This window comes from Lampris incognitus, chromosome 7 (genome assembly GCF_029633865.1).
Source record: "Lampris incognitus isolate fLamInc1 chromosome 7, fLamInc1.hap2, whole genome shotgun sequence".
In the NCBI taxonomy this organism is placed as follows: domain Eukaryota; kingdom Metazoa; phylum Chordata; class Actinopteri; order Lampriformes; family Lampridae; genus Lampris; species Lampris incognitus.
Window position 1 is genome coordinate 14,476,858 of NC_079217.1, and position 18,975 is coordinate 14,495,832.

Consider the following 18,975-nt stretch of genomic DNA (forward strand, 5'->3'; position numbering starts at 1 on the left):
AGTATTAACCCTAACATGCATGTCCTTTTGATGGTGGGGGAAACCGGAGCACCTGGAAAAACCCACCGCAGACACGGCGAGAACATACAAACTCCACACAGAGGATGACCTGGGATGACCCCCAAGGTTGGGCAACCCCGGGGTTTGAACCCAGGACCTTCTTGCTGTGAGGTGACAGCACTAACAACTGGGCCACCATGCCGCCCAAAACATTGTGCTACACCGATATGATGATACATTACCAATGCGCCTATAACAGGTGTTGATGGAAAGACGGGTCACGCTACAGCCTATAAGGTTATCAGAAAGCTGTAGCCTTTTAGTATTAACACAATTTCTTTTCACTTGAGGCAACAGTGTGATGGTCAACATTTCACAGGGAAGCTTAACAGAGCGACCTGTTGTAGAACAAATGCAAAAGCAAAGAGGTTTGAGAACGTTGTTCCAAAATAAATATTACATGTTTTCTCTGCTGAGTTGAAGTAATTTATGTTTACCTCCTTGAATGAATACAGACACTTGGAAACAGTGTAGTGTTTAGTCATGAATAAACACAGGTATTAATATAGCAGTGTTGTTGAGATGACTGCATGTCCACCAACCATCACAGTTATAGTATCAACATGGGTAAACTGCACTGGCGGAAACAAAGACACATGGCAGTATCACAATGAGCTGAAAAATGTCGGTGTCTGCCAAAATGACCATGGAAAGCATTACAGACCGGAGGGTGGGGGGGACCCATTTGTTTTTATTTGACCTAATGACTCCAGAATCGCTATGGCTTGGGATGAAGCCTGAAATGACGAAAACTATATACTTTGCTATGGCCAAGTCAACCCAAAAACCAATTTTACGCTGATTTTACATCTAAATGCTTTGCACCATCTTGGCAAAAATCAGGCTAAATTTGGTTGAAAGTGAAAGTCTAATAAACGTCTAAATCTTAGCACAAATAGCTACTACTAAAACAAAAGCAATTAAATTTACTTTAGCAAAATTTATGGACTTGCAAAGTGTATCTTAGACAGTTAAAGTTAGTCTTCTATTTAGACACTTTATGGTGTTTATTTTGTTGCCATTCTTTGATATATTTATTTTGTTTCATCTTTTTTTATATAATTTTATCACTGTGTATTTTCTTAAGCAGCTGTCAGCACAGTAATTTCCTGCAAGACTGATAATGTTTCATCTTCTCTTATCTTAAAGTTGTCCTGCTGATACATAATTATGTCATAATCAATTAAATAGCGAGGCCTAAATGTGGACTACATGTAGCCGGATGTGTTCTGAGTTAATGAATAAGTGCCAGCGTGAAATCTTGTGGAGCGCTCAGTAGGTAGTACCGCTGTACACCAAAATTGGGGGTGCATGTGGCTCAATACCATCCAGAGGTAAACAGAAACACTGAGGAGGAAGAAAGGATGCAACCCGTTAATTTGCCTGGCCAATAGACACTGGAAACGAGTTCTGTTTGTCCTGATTATTTATTCAATTACATTTATTTGCAACCCTATTTTGCAATGGCAACTCTGCTTACTAGTGCATGTTACTGTTAAACTATAAATTAATATTTTGATTGGCCAATCAAACGGCACATATTTACTTACAAGAGACATATTCTCTGTCTATATTTGCTATGCAACAGTGCTCTGTCTGTAACATGGCCTGCAGTCTGATTGTTCAGAAAAATAAACACAAAAACTAGGAAAACACTGTTACACTAATCAAACATTTACTTATGACATAGAATAGCACTAGAAGTAACAATAAACTGCATTTTGTGGTCCATTATTAAAAAAGTAACTAAGAAATCACAAAAAAAATGTATTATGCAATCTTCTTGATATTATATAATCATAAAATCAGCACCTTCAGAATCGATATATCGTATCAGAAGGTCGCTGCTGATTACTGTCCCTAGAAATGATTGGTTATGGGATACTGCATAAAATTTCAATAATGAGCGTCTTTATTTCATATCTGTTCCCCAATTCCACCTGAGTTTCTGGTTACCGACTTTTTTTTTTTTTTTTTTTTTTTGGGGTCTCATGTCATTTTTCCAAGATATGAGCAGGACATAAAATATAAAAATTGCTGACAGGGGGTAAAAATAAGAGTGTAATTTCCCATTTCTGTGATACTAAGCACCCCTGCCAAGAACCTGCTCTTACCGTAACCGTACGTGTTAATAATTCATTGAGTAACAATTGCGGACCTAGAAATGCAACAGCGAGAGAATCACCGGCCCTTGAGGGCGAAGAAAGAAGGAATGGATTTGTATTGGAGTGCAAATTAAACTTTTGATCTGGAGGCCACCGATCAATCCATTAACGGCAACACAGAGCTTGATTTGAGTCGCTCAGGTAATAATACCTCTGATCAAGATAAGGGAACCGGGAAATGGGTGAGAAGCATACTAACAAAGTTGCAGTCCAATTTGCATTTATGAACACATAATCCAAGGCAATCCTTACCTGTGAGCCTTTTCCTAAAATGCCGGTGGCAAGGTTGATATGAACTGTAAAAAAAAAAGAAAAAAAAACATATTAGACACCAACAGCAAAAAAATCCTATTAATTGAACCTTAGAAACCTGTGGAAACAGACAGTCTCCTTCTGCCTTCGGGCTACTACACATCTCCGAAGTAAAAGCTGCTCCTTAAAAAGGAATAGCTCAGAAACAACCCGTTTCATGAAATCCTTTTTTTGGAAAACGTGTAGTTAGCAGAGCTTCCTTGGGGCCTTGTTTCTTCACTGAGTCTACACTGGATCACTGAGTGTGCGCCGTTCATCCATGCGCATTTGTAATTACAGTCCAGGGAGCTTTTATTAATTTTTCTACCAATTCTTTTTCTTGAATAAATTATACCGGCATCATTTCTGACACATGAGTATCGCCACATGAGGACTCTTGAGATTATGAAATCAATACATCACGTCCCCAGCATTATTAAAAATGTACATCTGGATCAAGTCGGCTAATTCTACAATAGGGTTAAGGTGACTTTATTGTCTCCCGTGGGGAGACAATAGTCTCGGATTAAGGGAAAGCCATTCACACTGTTAAGCTGTATTATCATTTCTAATACATAAGAAGATTTGAAGGCATATTTCTCAGAACATGCACATCTTAGTACACAACTTACAAGCAACAACACATCTCACGTTACATGCTTACAAGCACACAAAGCCATCGGTGGAACCTGTGGTTATCTTGCAGCCTCCCTGCTGTTCTGTCTGTCCTGCAGGAGTTGCTCATTAATAAGTTTAACTGACAGAGGGACAAATTAATGTTTATAACGGTTGTGCGTACAAAGGGACCCTATAACTCCTTGCAGAGTTCATTAGCAAATACTCTGAGTTAGACACATGGGAAGGGGTCAGATTAATCCTGTTGGCCTGCCCAATAGTAGACTGCTCAAAAATGTCTTGGGGAGTGAGGGGTGTGGGCCTTCCCATAAACTCCCCTGCCGTTTTGACCACACTAAATGTTTGAGCTTTAGACTTGACCATTCGGTTTCCAAACCAGCTGGTAATGCCATAACGTAAGATGGACTCTATAGTCGGTTTATAAAATATTAACATAATATTCCTGCAGACACTAAAAACTCTTAAATCTCTGAAGGAAATGGAGGCGCTAATGGATTCTCACAGACACTTGCCACATGGGTGTGCCAGTTAAGCTCACTATCAATGTGGACCCCTAAATATTTATGAAAAGTGACCCGTCTAATGTCATGGCCATGTATGGCAACAGAACTCTGGTCTCCAATTGATCAGGGATCTAACATGATTTCTTCGGTTTTACGTACATTAATGTGCAAGGGATGCTCATCACACCAGTCCACAAACCTGTTCATTACTTGTGAGTAAACTGAGGATAACAGTGTAATCTGAGAATTTCACTATAAACTGATTAAGCTGGGAACTGACACAATCATTTGTATACAGAATAAACAAGAAGGGCGGGGAGACACCCTGGACAGGCCTCCAAGCCATCACAAGGCCGCCACACACACACGCACACACACACACACACACACACACATTCGCACCGAGGGACAATTTAGTATGGCCAATTAACCTGACCTACATGTCTTTGGACTGTGGGAGGAAACCGGAGCACCCGAAGGAAACCCACGAAGACACGGGGAGAACATGCAAACTCCACACAGAGGACGACCCTCAAGGTTGGACTACCCTGGGGCTTGAACCCAGGACCTTTTGCTGTGAGGCAACTGCGCTAACCACCGCGCCACCCATATATATAACTAACTAATATAATATAACTAATATAACTTTGTTAAAAGAAACACTCAACGGTAGGAAAAATGCTCAACAAATAAGGAGCAAAATAATCCAGAGTCAAGTAAATTCTTTAAGAGACAGTACAAGCCTGTTTCATGGCATAAGTAATCATCAGTTGTCAATAAAGCTTGTTTTGAAAAAGCAAGGACTTAAAGGGCCAGGGCACTGTTGAAAAAGCACACATTCAAAATATCACAAGATAACATCCAATGGGGTACTTTATGTATATCATATAGTGGAATGGTGCTGGAGCACAGTGAGCAGACAGTTAAAATATAAAAACATAACATATCACATGTGTATCATCTAATGGAGGGGGGAGGAAATAATAAAGACATTGGTTTACTTGTAATAGCAAAGCATATATTTTTTTTCTGTGTTTACAGCTGGTGACCAATTCATTTCTACTGTTCAAGGTAGACATATCAGGCTTGCAAATAATAGAATACTTCTCTGCCAAGCATAGGTTACAGCTTTTGCAGTTAACTGAATGTGCATTGTTCTTCGTGAGGATTTTCCATGAAATAGAGTAATTGATATTCTTGTCCACCAATATGTGGCGGCTTAAGGCCGTTGCATTTCTTGCATGCTCATTCCTGAAGTTATTCAACAAAGATATTCAACAAAGAACATACCAGCGCCCACACAGAAGGACTTCCTGAAATGCCTCATTGCGAAGACAGAGAAATTCATAGGAAATTATTTCATCCCACAACACAAGCATCATGACCAAGGCACAGACCACCTCAACGCAACCAAACACCACCAACTGCAACTGCCGTGCTAAGGCATCGTGCCCTCTTGAAGGAAAATGCCACACAGAGGGAGTCATCTACCAGGCATTAGTGACAAGAGAAGACGACTGCAAAGTAGACACTTACATTGGACTAACAGAGGGCCCTTTTAAAGTTAGGTTTAATGCCCATATCAGTGGCTTCAGGAATGAGCATGCAAGAAATGCAACAGCCTTAAGCTGCCACATTTGGTCATTGGTGGACAAAAATATTAATTACTCTATTTCATGGAAAATCCTCACGAAGAACAATGCATATTCAATTAACGGCAAAAGCTGTAACCTGTGCTTGGCAGAGAAATATTTTATTATTTGCAAGCCTGATATGTCCACCTTGAACAGTAGAAATGAATTGGCCACCAGCTGCAGACACAGAAAAAAAACTGTTTTACAATTACAAGTAAACCAATGTCTTTATTACCCCCCCATTAGATGATACACATGTGACATTTATTAGATGTTATATTTTTATATTTTAACTGTCTGCTCTTCCAACTGTGCTCCAGCACCATTCCACTATATGATATCCATAAAGTACCCCATTGGATGTTATGTTGTTATATTTTAAACGTATGCTTTTTCAGCAGTGCCCTGGCCCTTTAAGTCCTTGCTTTTTCAAAACAAGCCCGAACCCCTACCCCATTGGTTGTAATGTTTCTGATGTTATTTTTCAAAAATTTTCAAATGTTTTCTATCCTCCCATTGGTTGCTGTGCATCGTAACTACCTACCCCAGGGGTGGCTAACCATGTGTCATGGAGAGCCATGCATATGCAGGTTTTCATTCCAGCCGGACTCCACACCAGGTGATTTCATTGATTAGCAACCCTTCATCCAGAGAGGAAGAATGTATCAGTTAAATCCCCTGGTGTGGAGTCGGAATGGAATGAAAACCTGCATACACATGGCTCTCCATGGCACATGGTTAGCCACCCCTGACCTACCCCATTGGTTGTAATTTTTCACATGTTTTCTATCCTCCCATTGGTTGCTGTGCACCATAACTAGGGGTGTGACGCGGGGCAACGTATTTATTGGCTGTGTTTTTTTGTTGCTGTTTAACCACTTTGGCAGCTGATGAATGGTGATGCATGAAATGAGCTTGTTCCGCTCCTCATTTTTTGAGCACTTTTATCAACATCATTGACGGTTTCTGGAAAAAAACTATATATATATATATATATATATATATATATATATATATAAAACGAGGGCTCCAGCAGCCATCAGAAGACACTTCACAGTTGTAATTAAAGACAACAAGACTAGGTTAAAACCTACAATATGGCTGAACTGCGACTACATTTATTAAACGACTGTTTTTGCGCGACTACTATGTTTAAAACGCGACTGTTTAACATCAGTTCTCTGAACAGCTGATGATGTAATAGAAAACTGTTTGTGCCGATTCACTTTGAAAGAGCAATGGCCAATAGGGAAACTCCAACTCGGCTGCCCAACCAATAGGGAAACTCCATCACTCATCATCATCAGTGGTCAATCGGGGTCCAGAATGACCGTCCTGCCTCTGGGTCCCTCTGGGTCCTCAGGTGGGTGTAGAGGCCGATCCTGGAGCTGCATAATGGGAGGATGCATGCAAGTGGCTGATGCGCCTGTAGCCACCACATGGTATTTGGCAGGGGGTGGTCAGAGTCCAATGGCATGGAGAACCAAGACGATTAGGGACCACCCTCTGCTGCAGTCTTCATCTGCCTTCACAGCTGTTGTGACCTGGAGACATCTTCCACCAGTTCCACTTTTTGAGGTCTTTGTTGGATCGCGCTTCATCTGGAACCTCCACCATGATCTATCTCCTTGGGTGACCCTACCAGGAGCCAAGCTCCATCACTTACTCGGGCAGTCAGTCAGTCACAGACAACTACATGTGTAGGTCCGGCCCTGCTGTTGCGGTCCAGCCAACAACTGGTCTTCTTGAAAGAAAGTAGTGTCTGGGGCTGAAGTTTCACCCTTGAAGAGGCATGTTTCAATTTAATAGGTTAGAAATAAGTAACACCTGGCATCCGGGTAGTGTAGCGGTCCATTCTGTGCCTACCAACATGGGGATTGCCGGTTCAAATCCCCGTGTTACCTCTGGCTTGGTCAGGCACCCCACAGATACAACTGGCCGTGAGTGCGGGTGGGAAGCCTGATGTGGGTTTGTGTCCTGGTCGCTGCACTAGCACCTCTTCTGGCTAGTTGGGGTGCCTGTCCGGGGGGGAACTGGGGGAGGGGGGATAGCATGATCCTCCCACACGCTATGTCCCCCTGGCGAAACTCCTCAGTCAGGTGAAATCAGGTGAAATGCGGCTGGCGACTCCACATGTATCGGAGGAGGCATGTGGTAGTCTGCAGCCCTCCCTGCATCGACAGAGGGGCGTGGAGCAGCGCTCAGGACGGCTCAGAAAAGTGGGGTAACTGGCCGGATACAATTGGGGAGAAAAAGGGGGGGAAATCCAAAAATAATTAAATAATTATAATAATAAAAAATTTTTTTTTAATTAAGACTCCCAAATCATTCAAACAGCTTACGTCACTTTAAAACTATGTGTGAAGCAAAATCACAATTTTAGGGAGAAAGTTGAAAAACATTAAATATCCAAATTATCTGCGTTATTCCACAAGATCTGCGTTATTATTTTACAGGTCCAAGAAAAATATTTGTAATGCATGCAAACTGCCCACTGTAGGCCAAAATCACATTCCATGCAGCCACAATACAAATTTCCTTGTGTGTTCCTTTCGAAAGCATATCTAAAAGACCAAAATACCCTCGTGAATCTATAAAATGGTTGTAGAACAGCAGTGAACACAATTAAGGCAGCAATCACACAAAGAAAGCATCAAAGCCCCATTACGTTGTTTTTAATCAACCACCCCAAATAGTCTAGAATCATTACCGGCACATACGTGTACTGTATTTCATACAGCATTTTGACTCTAGAAGAACAGCTTCAGAAAACACTTGATAAAATGAGCCACTAAAGCAAGTAAAATTATACAAGGACATGATTACTTCAGAGGCAGTTATCCATTGCTATGCCATTTTCTAAATCTGGGAGATGAGAAGACAAAACTAAACGAGTTATATTTGAAAGCGCATGTGGATCAAACCTGGGATACAGAGCTATGAAATGCAAAATAAAATAAAAAAGTCTGATCTGCCAAGTCGAGAATTCTTGCATAGTGGAGCCAGTTTTAGATGCACCAAAATGTTTTCAGAGTGTTTTACACTGACTGCATTCTTATTTGGCATCCCAGTTTCTGTTGTGAAGGATTAAAAATGTAAAATCTGTCTTGAAACAAAGCTTCCTACAGGAATACTTCCAAGTTCACAATATATTCTGCTGCAGCTGTCACAAACTTCATAGGCCTTGCTTGTCACTGCAGACCCCGGAGACGAAGAAAAGACTCACAGAGACCGTTAAGTCTTTTTTTTTGGGGGGGGGGGTGGAGTATCCTACATAATGTCACAAGTGTTGATGGAACTGCCCCCTTCCCTGCATGATCAGCTGTGTTGTTCCCAACCATGTCTCGAATTGAGTTGCATCGAGGGAATGCGTTAGCTTTGATTTTAGCCACTGTGGAAATTATAGTACATGATAAAAGCACAAAACTTTAATGCTTATCAACAAATTTCTCTGCCATTTTAAATGTTGCTTATTAAGGACGCACCCTAACAGCACATTTTATCACTCCGCAAGTAGGGCAGCAGGCTACCCTGCCTGTTTTGCAAAGCTCAAAAATATATGTAACTACAGGCGTCTAAATCTACATAGCAATCTAAAACTGTCATTTGCAAAAGGGCATGGATTAGGTGGACTGGCTAGACCTTCACACCAAAGGAAATTGAAGCATTGAGGGGTGGGTTTTGGAAGTAATTACAAAAACTGTTCCTGTTGGGCGGCACAGTGACACAGGGGTTAGCGCTGTCGCCTCACAGCAAGAAGGTCCTGGGTTCGAACCCCGGGGTTGTCCAACCTTGGGGGTCATCCCAGGTTGTCCTCTGTGTGGAGTTTGCATGTTCTCCCCGTGTCTGTGGTGGGTTTTCTCCTGGTGCTCTGGTTTCCCCCACCATCAAAAAGACATGCATATTAGGGTTAATACTCCAGTCTGTGCCCCTGACCGAGGCATGGCAAGACGAACTGGAGTTGGTCCCCGGATGCTGCACGTCAGCTGCCCACTGCTCCGAGCTACACAGCTAGGATGGGTTAAATGCAGAGCGTAATTTCCCCATGGGGATCAAGAAAGTATCTCAAAATAAATAAATAAATAAATCACAAAAAAAATCTAAATGGTGGCAACATCAACCTCTGAATGAGTAAGTGATGAGACAATCTGCTCAATTAAGCATGGATGCCAAATTTACTTGTACCTCCAACACTCATGTATGGATACACACAGAAGGTGCTTGTGGAGAGTATGACTTAGAGAAGTTTTTTTTTAAATAGAGGTCCACTCTATGTTTACTTTTTTGAGTAGACTGTCAGCTTTGTTCCAACTATAATTCTTTTGGCGGCCTTTTCTACTTTTAGAGATAGGTTAACATCTGGACTAACCTTTTCTGTGCTTTCAGATGTATGATCTCAGATGGCAGGTCAGAGGAAACAGAGAACTGTGAATGGAACAACTGTACCGTATGATGCAATGATTTCTGTAGAAGAATAAGCGAGGGCTTTGGTGTTACTTTGGAAACAATGGGCCAAATTAAATTTTCCTCTCAAGTATAGTGTATAAGACTATGCAAAACAAATGATTTAAGCGCTATACACGTACGTAGTAAATTCAGGTCCTCCAGCAGAGAAATAGGGAAAAACATAACACAAAAAAATGTTGTGAATGGAGGAAAGGGAGGAAGAAGGCAGGCTAATGGGATGAATATTTTTACTGGACCGTGAAGTGCATTGGGTCTGAAAATAAGACACATATGGAATGTGCAATTCTTCCACACAGCAGATATGTTTGTCATTTTACTACCGTTTTTGGAGAGCACATGACAAGAAGTCATTTTTCCCATGACTCTTTGGAGGATAATTGCAATATTGTACTAAGGGGTATTTAGCATACTTCTATGACAGCTTTGCAGTCGAATAAGTCCAGTAATGATGAGGTTTTCAGTTTTCACTCTTACGCGGTCCATTGTTTGAAAAATGAACTGCTTCTCATATGAATGCTGTCTGTTTTCCAAATTAGGGGCACACTGGCAAGAAAGACTGTGTTCTATAGTAAAACCAAAAACAACACTTCAACAAATTGGTGTGAATTGGATTGGGGGCAGTTCACATGAATCTACAAGTACAATAACCCTTTTTGTATTTCAGAGAGTTGCATACACAAAATTAGCATACACAGGGCCCAGGCTCAATCCATTATTATGATACATTGGCAGTCCTATGATATTTGTAAAACTGCCAATCCTTTGCCCGAAAATCATTACACATATTCATAAACAAACCTATGTTTAATATTCAACCCAAAATGCCAGTAAATATACTGTACACAAGCTGGATGTAATGTGATATGCCTGATGGTCTACATAAATGGTAAACTGACTGCATTTATATAGTGCTTTTCTAGTTTGCTGACCACTCAAAGTGCTTTACAATGTACAGTGGTGCTTGAAAGTTTATGAACCCTGTAGAATTTTCTATAGTTCTGCATAAATATTACCTAAAACATCATCATATTTTCACACAAGTCCTAAAAGTAGACAAAGAGAACACAATTAAACAAAAGAGACAAAAATATTATATTTGGTCATTTATTTATTGAGGAAGATGATCCAATATTACATATCTGTGAGTGGCAAAAGTATGTGAACCTTAGCTTTCAGTATCTGGTGTGACCCCCCCCCCCTTGTGCAGCAATAACTGCAACTAAAAATGTCTGGTAACTTAATCAGTCCTGCACATCGGCTTGGAGGAATTTTAGCCCATTCCTCCATACGGAACAGCTTTAACTCTGGGATGTTGGTGGGTTTCCTCACATGAACTGCTCGCTTCATTCAGGGCCTTCCAAAACATTTCGATTGGATTAAGGTCAGGACTTTGACTTGGCCATTCCAAAAAATTAACTTTAATCTTCTTTAACCATTCTTTGGTAGAACGACTTGTGTGCTTAGGGTCATTGTCTTGCTGCATGACCCACATTCTCTTGAGATTCGATTCACGGACAGATGTTCTGACATTTTCCTTAAGAATTCGCTGGTATAATTCAGAATTCATTGTTCCATCAATGATGGCAAGCCATCCTGGCCCAGATGCAGCAAAACAGGCCCAAACCATGATACTACCACCACGTTTCATAGATGGGATAAGGTTCCTATGCTGGAATGCAGTGTTTTTCTTTCTCTCCAAACATTACGCTTCTCATTTAAACCAAACATTTCCATTTTGGTTTCATTTTGGTTTTGGTCTCCCGTCCACAAAACATTTTTCAATAGCCTTCTGGCTTGTCCATGTGATCTTTAGCAAACTGCAGATGGGCAGCAATGTTCTTTTTTGGAGAGCAGTGGCTTTCTCCTTGCAACCCTGGCACGCGCACCATTGTTGTTCGGTGTTCTCCTGATGGTGGACTCATGAACTTTAACATTAGCCAGTGTTTTAGTGTCTTAGAAGTTACCCTGGGCTCCTTTGTGACCTGGCCGACTATTACACACCTTGCTCTTGGAGTGACCTTTAATCGTTGACCACTCCTGGGGAGGGTAACAATGGTCTTGAATTTCCTCCATTTGTACACAATCTGTCTGACTGTGGACTGGTGGAGTCCAAACTTTTTAGAGATGGTTTTGCAACCTTTTCCAGCCTGATGAGCATCAACAATGCTTTTTCTGAGGTCCTCAGAAATCTCCTTTGTTCTTGCTATGACACACTTCCACAAACATGTGTTGTGAAGATCAAGCCCTGTTCTTCAAATAAAACAGGGCACCCACTCACACCTGATTGTCATCCCATTGATGGAAAATACCTGACTCTAATTTCACCTTCAAATTAACTGCTAATTCTAGAGGTTCACATACTTTTGCCACTCACAGATATGTAATATTGGATCATGTTTCTCAATAAATAAATGAACAAGTATAATATTTTTGTCTCATTTGTTTCACTGGGTTCTCTTCATCTACTTTAAGAACTTGTGTGAAAATATGATGATGTTTTAGGTCACATTAATGCAGAAATATAGAAAATTCTAAAGGGTTCACAAACTTTCAAGCACCATTGTATGCTTCACATTCACCCATTCACACCCATTCATACACTGATGGCAGAGGCTGCCATGCAAAGCACCAACCTGCTCATCAGGAGCAGTTAGGGGTTCAGTGTCTTGCTCAAGGACATTCGACACGCTCTCTGGAGGAGCCAGAGATCGAACCAGTGACCCTCCTATTACTAGACGACCCGCTCTACATCCTGAGCCATGCTGCCCCATTATCAGTTCATGACAGATTCTCAAATTCTTTCATATTTCAGATACATCGCTGCTCAAAGATAACGAATTTGCTGTCACCTACAACTGCACGAATGGAAATATCCTCTAGCAAGTTAGCTTCCTCTCAAACCACTCCAACCCGTCACCGGAAGGTGGCTACACTGAGGTGTTGCATGAGCCCGAGTCTCATCATTTGATACATACACGGCCTAACGTGTATCCGAATATCTTCAAAAGCACAGAACCTAATTAGGATCATGCTGTAACATACATCTGCTGTCATGATTCATTCAAATAGCCTTTGGCAAAAGATTGGAGTAGAATGAGTGGAAAATTTGAGAATTGATGTCTGCATATCCTTAGTATACTGATGAAAAGCCTTATGTAAAAAAAAAAAAAGTAAAAATACATGAATAATTTATCACAACAACAACAGCAAAAGGTGAATATACATGAATAATTTATCACAACAAAAGAATTTTGATGACAAAGTGACAAAGAACTAAAAGTTGTATGACTAGGAACCGTTACTTTGAATGAGCCAGTGAATGCAATTTGGCAAGGTACTCAACATGTAGGTTACTTCATTAACTCTTTTATTAAATATATTTTGACAATCATTTTCTTGGATAGTTCAAAACAACATCTTTTTGTTTTAGTTCAGATTTTCAGTTGAGATTTAAGGATACATTTGAGACATTTAGCTGGCACCCCAAATTAGCATTAATTCACAAAACATGCGACTGTAGAAAAAGCGTCAAATGTCTGGACTATAATAATTCATTGCACAAAGTCATGCATACAAGGGTAAAAGCATCAGGTCAGAAGACACAGCAACTCATTCTAGCAATCATTTACGGTGCCTTCAGAGTATTCACCCCACTTATACTTTTTTCCACATTTGTTACACCTTCCAATTTTAATGCACTGAAATATTTATCTTCTTTCCCTAACACAATACATTCAACACATATATAAAGCAAAACCCCACAAACACAACCCAGAATCAATACTTTGTAAACAGGCCTTTGATAGCAATTTCAGCTGTGAGTCTATATGAGATTTGCACAGTTAGATGTGGGAGGTTTTCCCCATTCCTTCAAACAAATTTGTTCCAACCCTGCTAAATTAGCTGGAGCAACAGAAGCAGACGCACTTTTTTTTTAACCACAGATTTTTGATGGGACTTAAGTCTAAGGTTTGGTGAGGCCACTCCAGAATATGAACCATCTCTTCTACCCATCTCTCCTGCTGACTGAAACATGATCCCTCCATGGATTTGTCTGAATTTGACTCTGCATCTTGCCGTTGATGGCAACAAGCCCTCCCTGCTGAAAAATCAACCTCATAGCATGATGCTGCTGCTGATGTGTTTAGAGTGGGGATGGTGTTACCTGGGTCTGCCAATCTTTTCATATCCTTCTCCTGCTTTTTACCTCATAACTTTATCTCAGATCTCCACGGGCAGTTTCTTGGTCTTCATGACAGCAGGACTGATCTGATCTGTTGCTGCAGCTGTGAGATCTCACGTCAGTGATATTTGTTGTGCAACCATGCACAAGACAGGCGGATTCAAAATCAATATACTAGGTGCACCTTTTTTAATGTGATGTCAAGAAAACTGAATGCGCCTGGACTAATCTACATTGTAAATACAAAGGAAGTGAATACTTACTGAGTAATTTTCAGGGTTTCATTCTTAATAAAATTCAGAGGACATAACAACTTAATTGTTGGCAATATAGAGGATTACTTCTACAGGAATAGAAAAAAAAAATCTGATAGAAACATATTTGGATTTGAACTTTTAAACACAACAAGAAATAGTCATAGGAGAATACTTTCCAAAGCCACTGCACGTCATAGAGAATGGCGAGGTAATGACAAGAAAGCTCAGATGCAACTTAAGCAGGAGACAGCGACATGTCCCTTTATCCTCACATAAATAAGTTATTCAAAGGGCTTTGCAAATAATCCACAACATTAAATAACTAATATTCAATATAAACATTTACGATTGTTTCATACATTGTGACATGTGCCATTGTAGCCTGAACCAAGAGAACGTAAATAAGCTGTAGTCTTTTATACGAGAGTATTTTATCAGGCCTACTTGCTCATGCAACTTACCAAAGGGTTTGCACCATCTGAATGTCTGCAAAACATGCCACAACATGTATGTTATGTAGTGCTGGGCGATATGAAAACTATCCTCATCACCACAACCATGGAGAATTTTACACAGCATCCTTCCATCCATTATCCAGACCGCTTATCCTGCTCGCGGGGATGCTGGAGCCTATCCCAGCAGCCATTGGGCGGCAGGTGGGGAGACACACTGGACAGGCTGCCAGGCAACCACAGGGCCAAGACACACACACACACACACACACACACACACACACACACACACACACACACACACACACACACACACACACACACACACACACACACCTAGGGACAATTTAGTATGGCCGATTCACCTGACCCACATGTCTTTGGACTGTGGGAGGAAGGAGGAAACGGGAGCACGGGGAGAACATGCAAACTCCACACAAGAGGACGACCCCCAATGTTGTATTACCCCGGAGCTCGAACCCAAGACCTTCTTGCTGTTAGGCGACCGCGCTAACCACTGCGCCACCGTGACGCCCTTTTACACAATATCGATATTCATAACATGATTTCTGCTTACACGTGTAAAAGTGCCATAAGAATCCACTCGGGGTTTCGCCTATTGACCTGTAATGTAAAACAACAGGTCTAATACCAAAACCATCACAACTAGTTTTCAAATTACAACCCCTCACATACTCCAGACTTGGTGTTGGGAGACATTTTTTGGTACTAAATGCTCAGTCGTTTATTTACACAAGATCGTGCGCCGCAAAATGACAAAATCCACATCTCGTCCAGATGCAACGCCACCAAAAAAGCTGGAAAAACAACAATGAATGAATTACCGGCTCGTCCAACGCGTTGATAGTGTTACAGTCAAGAGAATAGTTTTGACATTGTGCGTTTGCACCGTGGACCACTTTACAGCCCATACGAGCCCCTCCACAACACGCCGAGCCAACGCAACGAGCCGACCGGTCTCCGCCACGCAGCGTAGCGCTCGAACGTATGTCGCGAGACAGGCGCGTAACTGACCCCCGACGGCGCAGCTGTCATCCAGTCCTGCTGCGTTCGCGAGGTGTTCGCACGCGGGGTCAAACTAACTTTCCTCGCGTCACATCACCGTTCGGACATGACCCGCGCCCCCCCTCCCCCCCTGGTGTTTATTACCCGCGGCGATATAAAAAGAAGTCGCCGATTAGCTCCGATTAGCAAGGAAGCTAACTAAACACAACGTGTTTTTTAATCCCCTTTCTAAAGTAAACAAACACAGTGAAAACATCACACGCCCTATTCGCCGCGGTGTTTATATGGTACCGGTCAGACTTTGGACAGCCCCCCCCCGGGCAGCCCCCCCCTCCTAAAACTGTGGAACGAACGGTTGTATTACGCGCGACCGCCCATTGTCTTTACTTAAGAGTTTCCAACACCCGGTGAAATTAAGTACAACGAAGCACTGTTTTAAAATATGCCCCCCCTTCCCCTCTTCCCCGGTTTAACGCCAGCCGACGCAACACCTACGTGGTGGTAAACTCGCCCGTTGCGAGCGGGGGAGCTGGGGGAGGAAACCCCGATTTTAGATCAAATGTCATTTCAAAGCGCTCGCAGGTTGGCGTCGTAAGGACGCCCGTGCCGCGGGAAGCGCGCGGTAGGTAACGGACGTTTCGCCCCGGTAACTCGCCTGGAAGTTCGGGAGCATCGCGGCTCCGCGCTTAAACTCGCGCTTACGAAAACGCAGCGTTGCCATCTGGGCGGACGGGAGACGGTATCAGCGGAAGCAAACAACGCACGCACACGCACACACACACACACACACACACAACCCCCCCCCCGGGCACCCCTTTTAAGTACAACACAACTTTCGTAAGCACGTCTACAAGCGTGTCTCTGGCACGCGTGACATTTTTCGTTTCTCTCCTAAAAGCTTTTTCTTGTTTCTGCAGAAACTGTTCACACACACGAGGGCTCGCAAAGTGTTGAGTACTTACAGCACGAGAGGAGGATCAAACCGCGTGCCAGTGTGTGTCCGACGTAGGGATCGTTAGACAGCATCCTGAGAGTCTGCTGCGCTGCGTGTTTAGCGCTAAGAGCTCGCGGCCTCGTAGTGAACGCGCTTTCTGACAACTGTTTTCAAAAATGCCCCTTTTCTCCCCCTTCCTTCTCACAATTTCACGGACAACGGGGAGTCGGCTCCGGTAGGCGGCATCGCCACACATGAGCTACAAGGCGCAGGCGCGCCCTCTGCTGGCCAACTTAGTCAGCTCACCGGGCGAGCGCCGATGAAGCTCTTAAAGGGATAGATCGGGTTTTTTATTTACACAAGCCAATTTCCCACAATTTCTAAAAAAAAGAAAAACAATCCCTTTGTGACTAATGAATAAATTCAATATGATAAGAAAACCCCACTTTTCAGCCATCTGGTTTGATCTGTTTGAAAATGTCTCCTGATTTGTGTTCAAGCGAGCTCAGAGAACACATGGACGTTAATGGACTTGAATGGGTTAACCCCATGGAGGTACTATCATGCCTCCATGGGGTTAACCGGGAACTCTCACCTTTGCTAGACTTTATACAGGGTAGAACACTCATTTTTTTCCTTGACAGTGCAGTCCTCATTTGTGGCCAAGAACAGCTGTGCTTCAGGGGGGAGAAAATGTGGAGGAATACTTTAACGAGGCCCAAAGCAATGAGGAGCTCTGTAAACACGCTTCATGATGATAGTGGTTTTGTTTAAAAGATGCATCACAGCTGGGGGCCCCAGCATCACATCTTATCAGGGTGCACAGAGTTCTTAGTAAGCGCCTCTGTCAGTGTAAAAAAAAGTTGCTTCCAATGTTGGAAAACACTTTTTGAAAAAAAAATGTTTTTTTTTTGTCAAATATATTCATTGAGGGTGGCACGGTGGCACAGTGGTTAGCGCGGTCGCTTCACAGCAAAGAAGGTTCGGACTTCGAGCCCCGGGGTAGTCCAACTTTGGGGGTCGTCTCAGGTCGTCCTCTGTGTGGAATTGCATGTTCTCCCCGTGTCTGCGTGGGTTTCCTCCAGGTGCTCCGGTTTCCTCCCACAGTCCAAAGACATGTAGGTCAGATGAATGGGCCATACTAAATTGCCCCTAGGTATGAATGTGTGTGTGTGGGCCCTGTGATGGCCTGGCGGCCTGTCCAGGGTGTCTCCCCGCCTGCTGCGCAATGACTGCTGGGATAGGCTCCAGCAGCCCCGCAACCCTGAGAGCAGGATAAGTGGTTTGGATAATGGATGGATGGATATTCATTGAGCTTTTTCCCTTTCTAACACAGCAACAACAACACAAGGCTTAGTACAAGAACACTGGTAGAATATGGAAGGGGCCAAGCTGGTAGAAGACATCTTCCATCAGATGCCACATCAATAGCATGCATTAAAATGACCTGGTTAGACAAGGGCATTTCGTTCACTGGTGGGGACGATGCTGCCACAACAGCACTGGCAACGCTATTTCATTACAAATACATCTGTGAGGTTTGGAGGGCTCAAACACCAAGGCAATTGCCAGTATCACCATAGGGTGCTGGCAAGTTCAACAAAAATTACATTCTTCACTAGTGTGGCTTTAAATAATGTGTAGGAGAAGTTTACTCTTTAAAAAAAAGTCATTACTGTTTAATTTAACCCAAAGAAATATTCAGTGCTATTCCCAAGATTGGGATTCAGTCACTTCCTAAATATAGTCACTCTATCTATCATTGGTAATGTGCTTGCAAAAGTATGTTAATGATGGATTTATTTTCCGCCAAAGACATCCCAGCTCTACAAAATATCATATTGCTGAATGGTAGGAAAATTAATTAAATGTTAAACTACATAACACGAGGAACACGCGGCTTTGAATCTATATGTGGACATTTTAGCTCAGGAGTATTTTATATCTGAGGTTTACATGTTGAGCGATAAATCCACTCTACGGCCTGTCGTCCTTGGTTTTACCCTCACTGCTTGTTGATAGCCTCTCCCACCCAACACCCGATGGATTCTTTTACTGAACAAGCACCTGCAGAGATACTGCATGAGATGGATTTCACATTTTGCACATTTGAACCTGTCTGTAGCCTAAGCTGCCTCATTTGGCTGCAGAAAGGGGCTCTGCTTCTGTGTGCATCCTGCCCACCTCCGGGGGATCGGCTTAGCTTTGGAAAGTCAAGCACTGGGTTTTTTACACACATCAAAAAAGTTATTGTACACCACTGTGTTTGTTTGTGTGTGTGTGCGTGCGTGCGTGTGTGTCTGTGGTGGGGGGCCTGTGTGTGTGCGTGCATCTTTGTTTTGGAGGGTAGAGGGGCTGTTAACTTGT

General features: G+C 42.5%; 1 protein-coding gene across 2 annotated transcripts in view; it reads right to left on the reverse strand.

Moving 5' to 3' along the window:
• Positions 1–16,815, reverse strand: part of LOC130115927 (beta-1,3-glucosyltransferase-like) — an 87,166-nt gene extending 70,351 nt beyond the window's left edge. For both annotated transcript variants that reach the window (XM_056283809.1, XM_056283807.1), the window contains exons 1-2: positions 16,637–16,815; positions 2,478–2,521 (exon numbers count right to left, since the gene is read on the reverse strand). In XM_056283809.1, the coding sequence (XP_056139784.1) occupies positions 2,478–2,521; positions 16,637–16,700 (108 nt within the window). In that variant the 5' untranslated portion in view covers positions 16,701–16,815. The remainder of the gene's footprint in view (positions 1–2,477; positions 2,522–16,636) is intronic.
• Between the last annotated feature and the right edge of the window lie 2,160 nt (positions 16,816–18,975).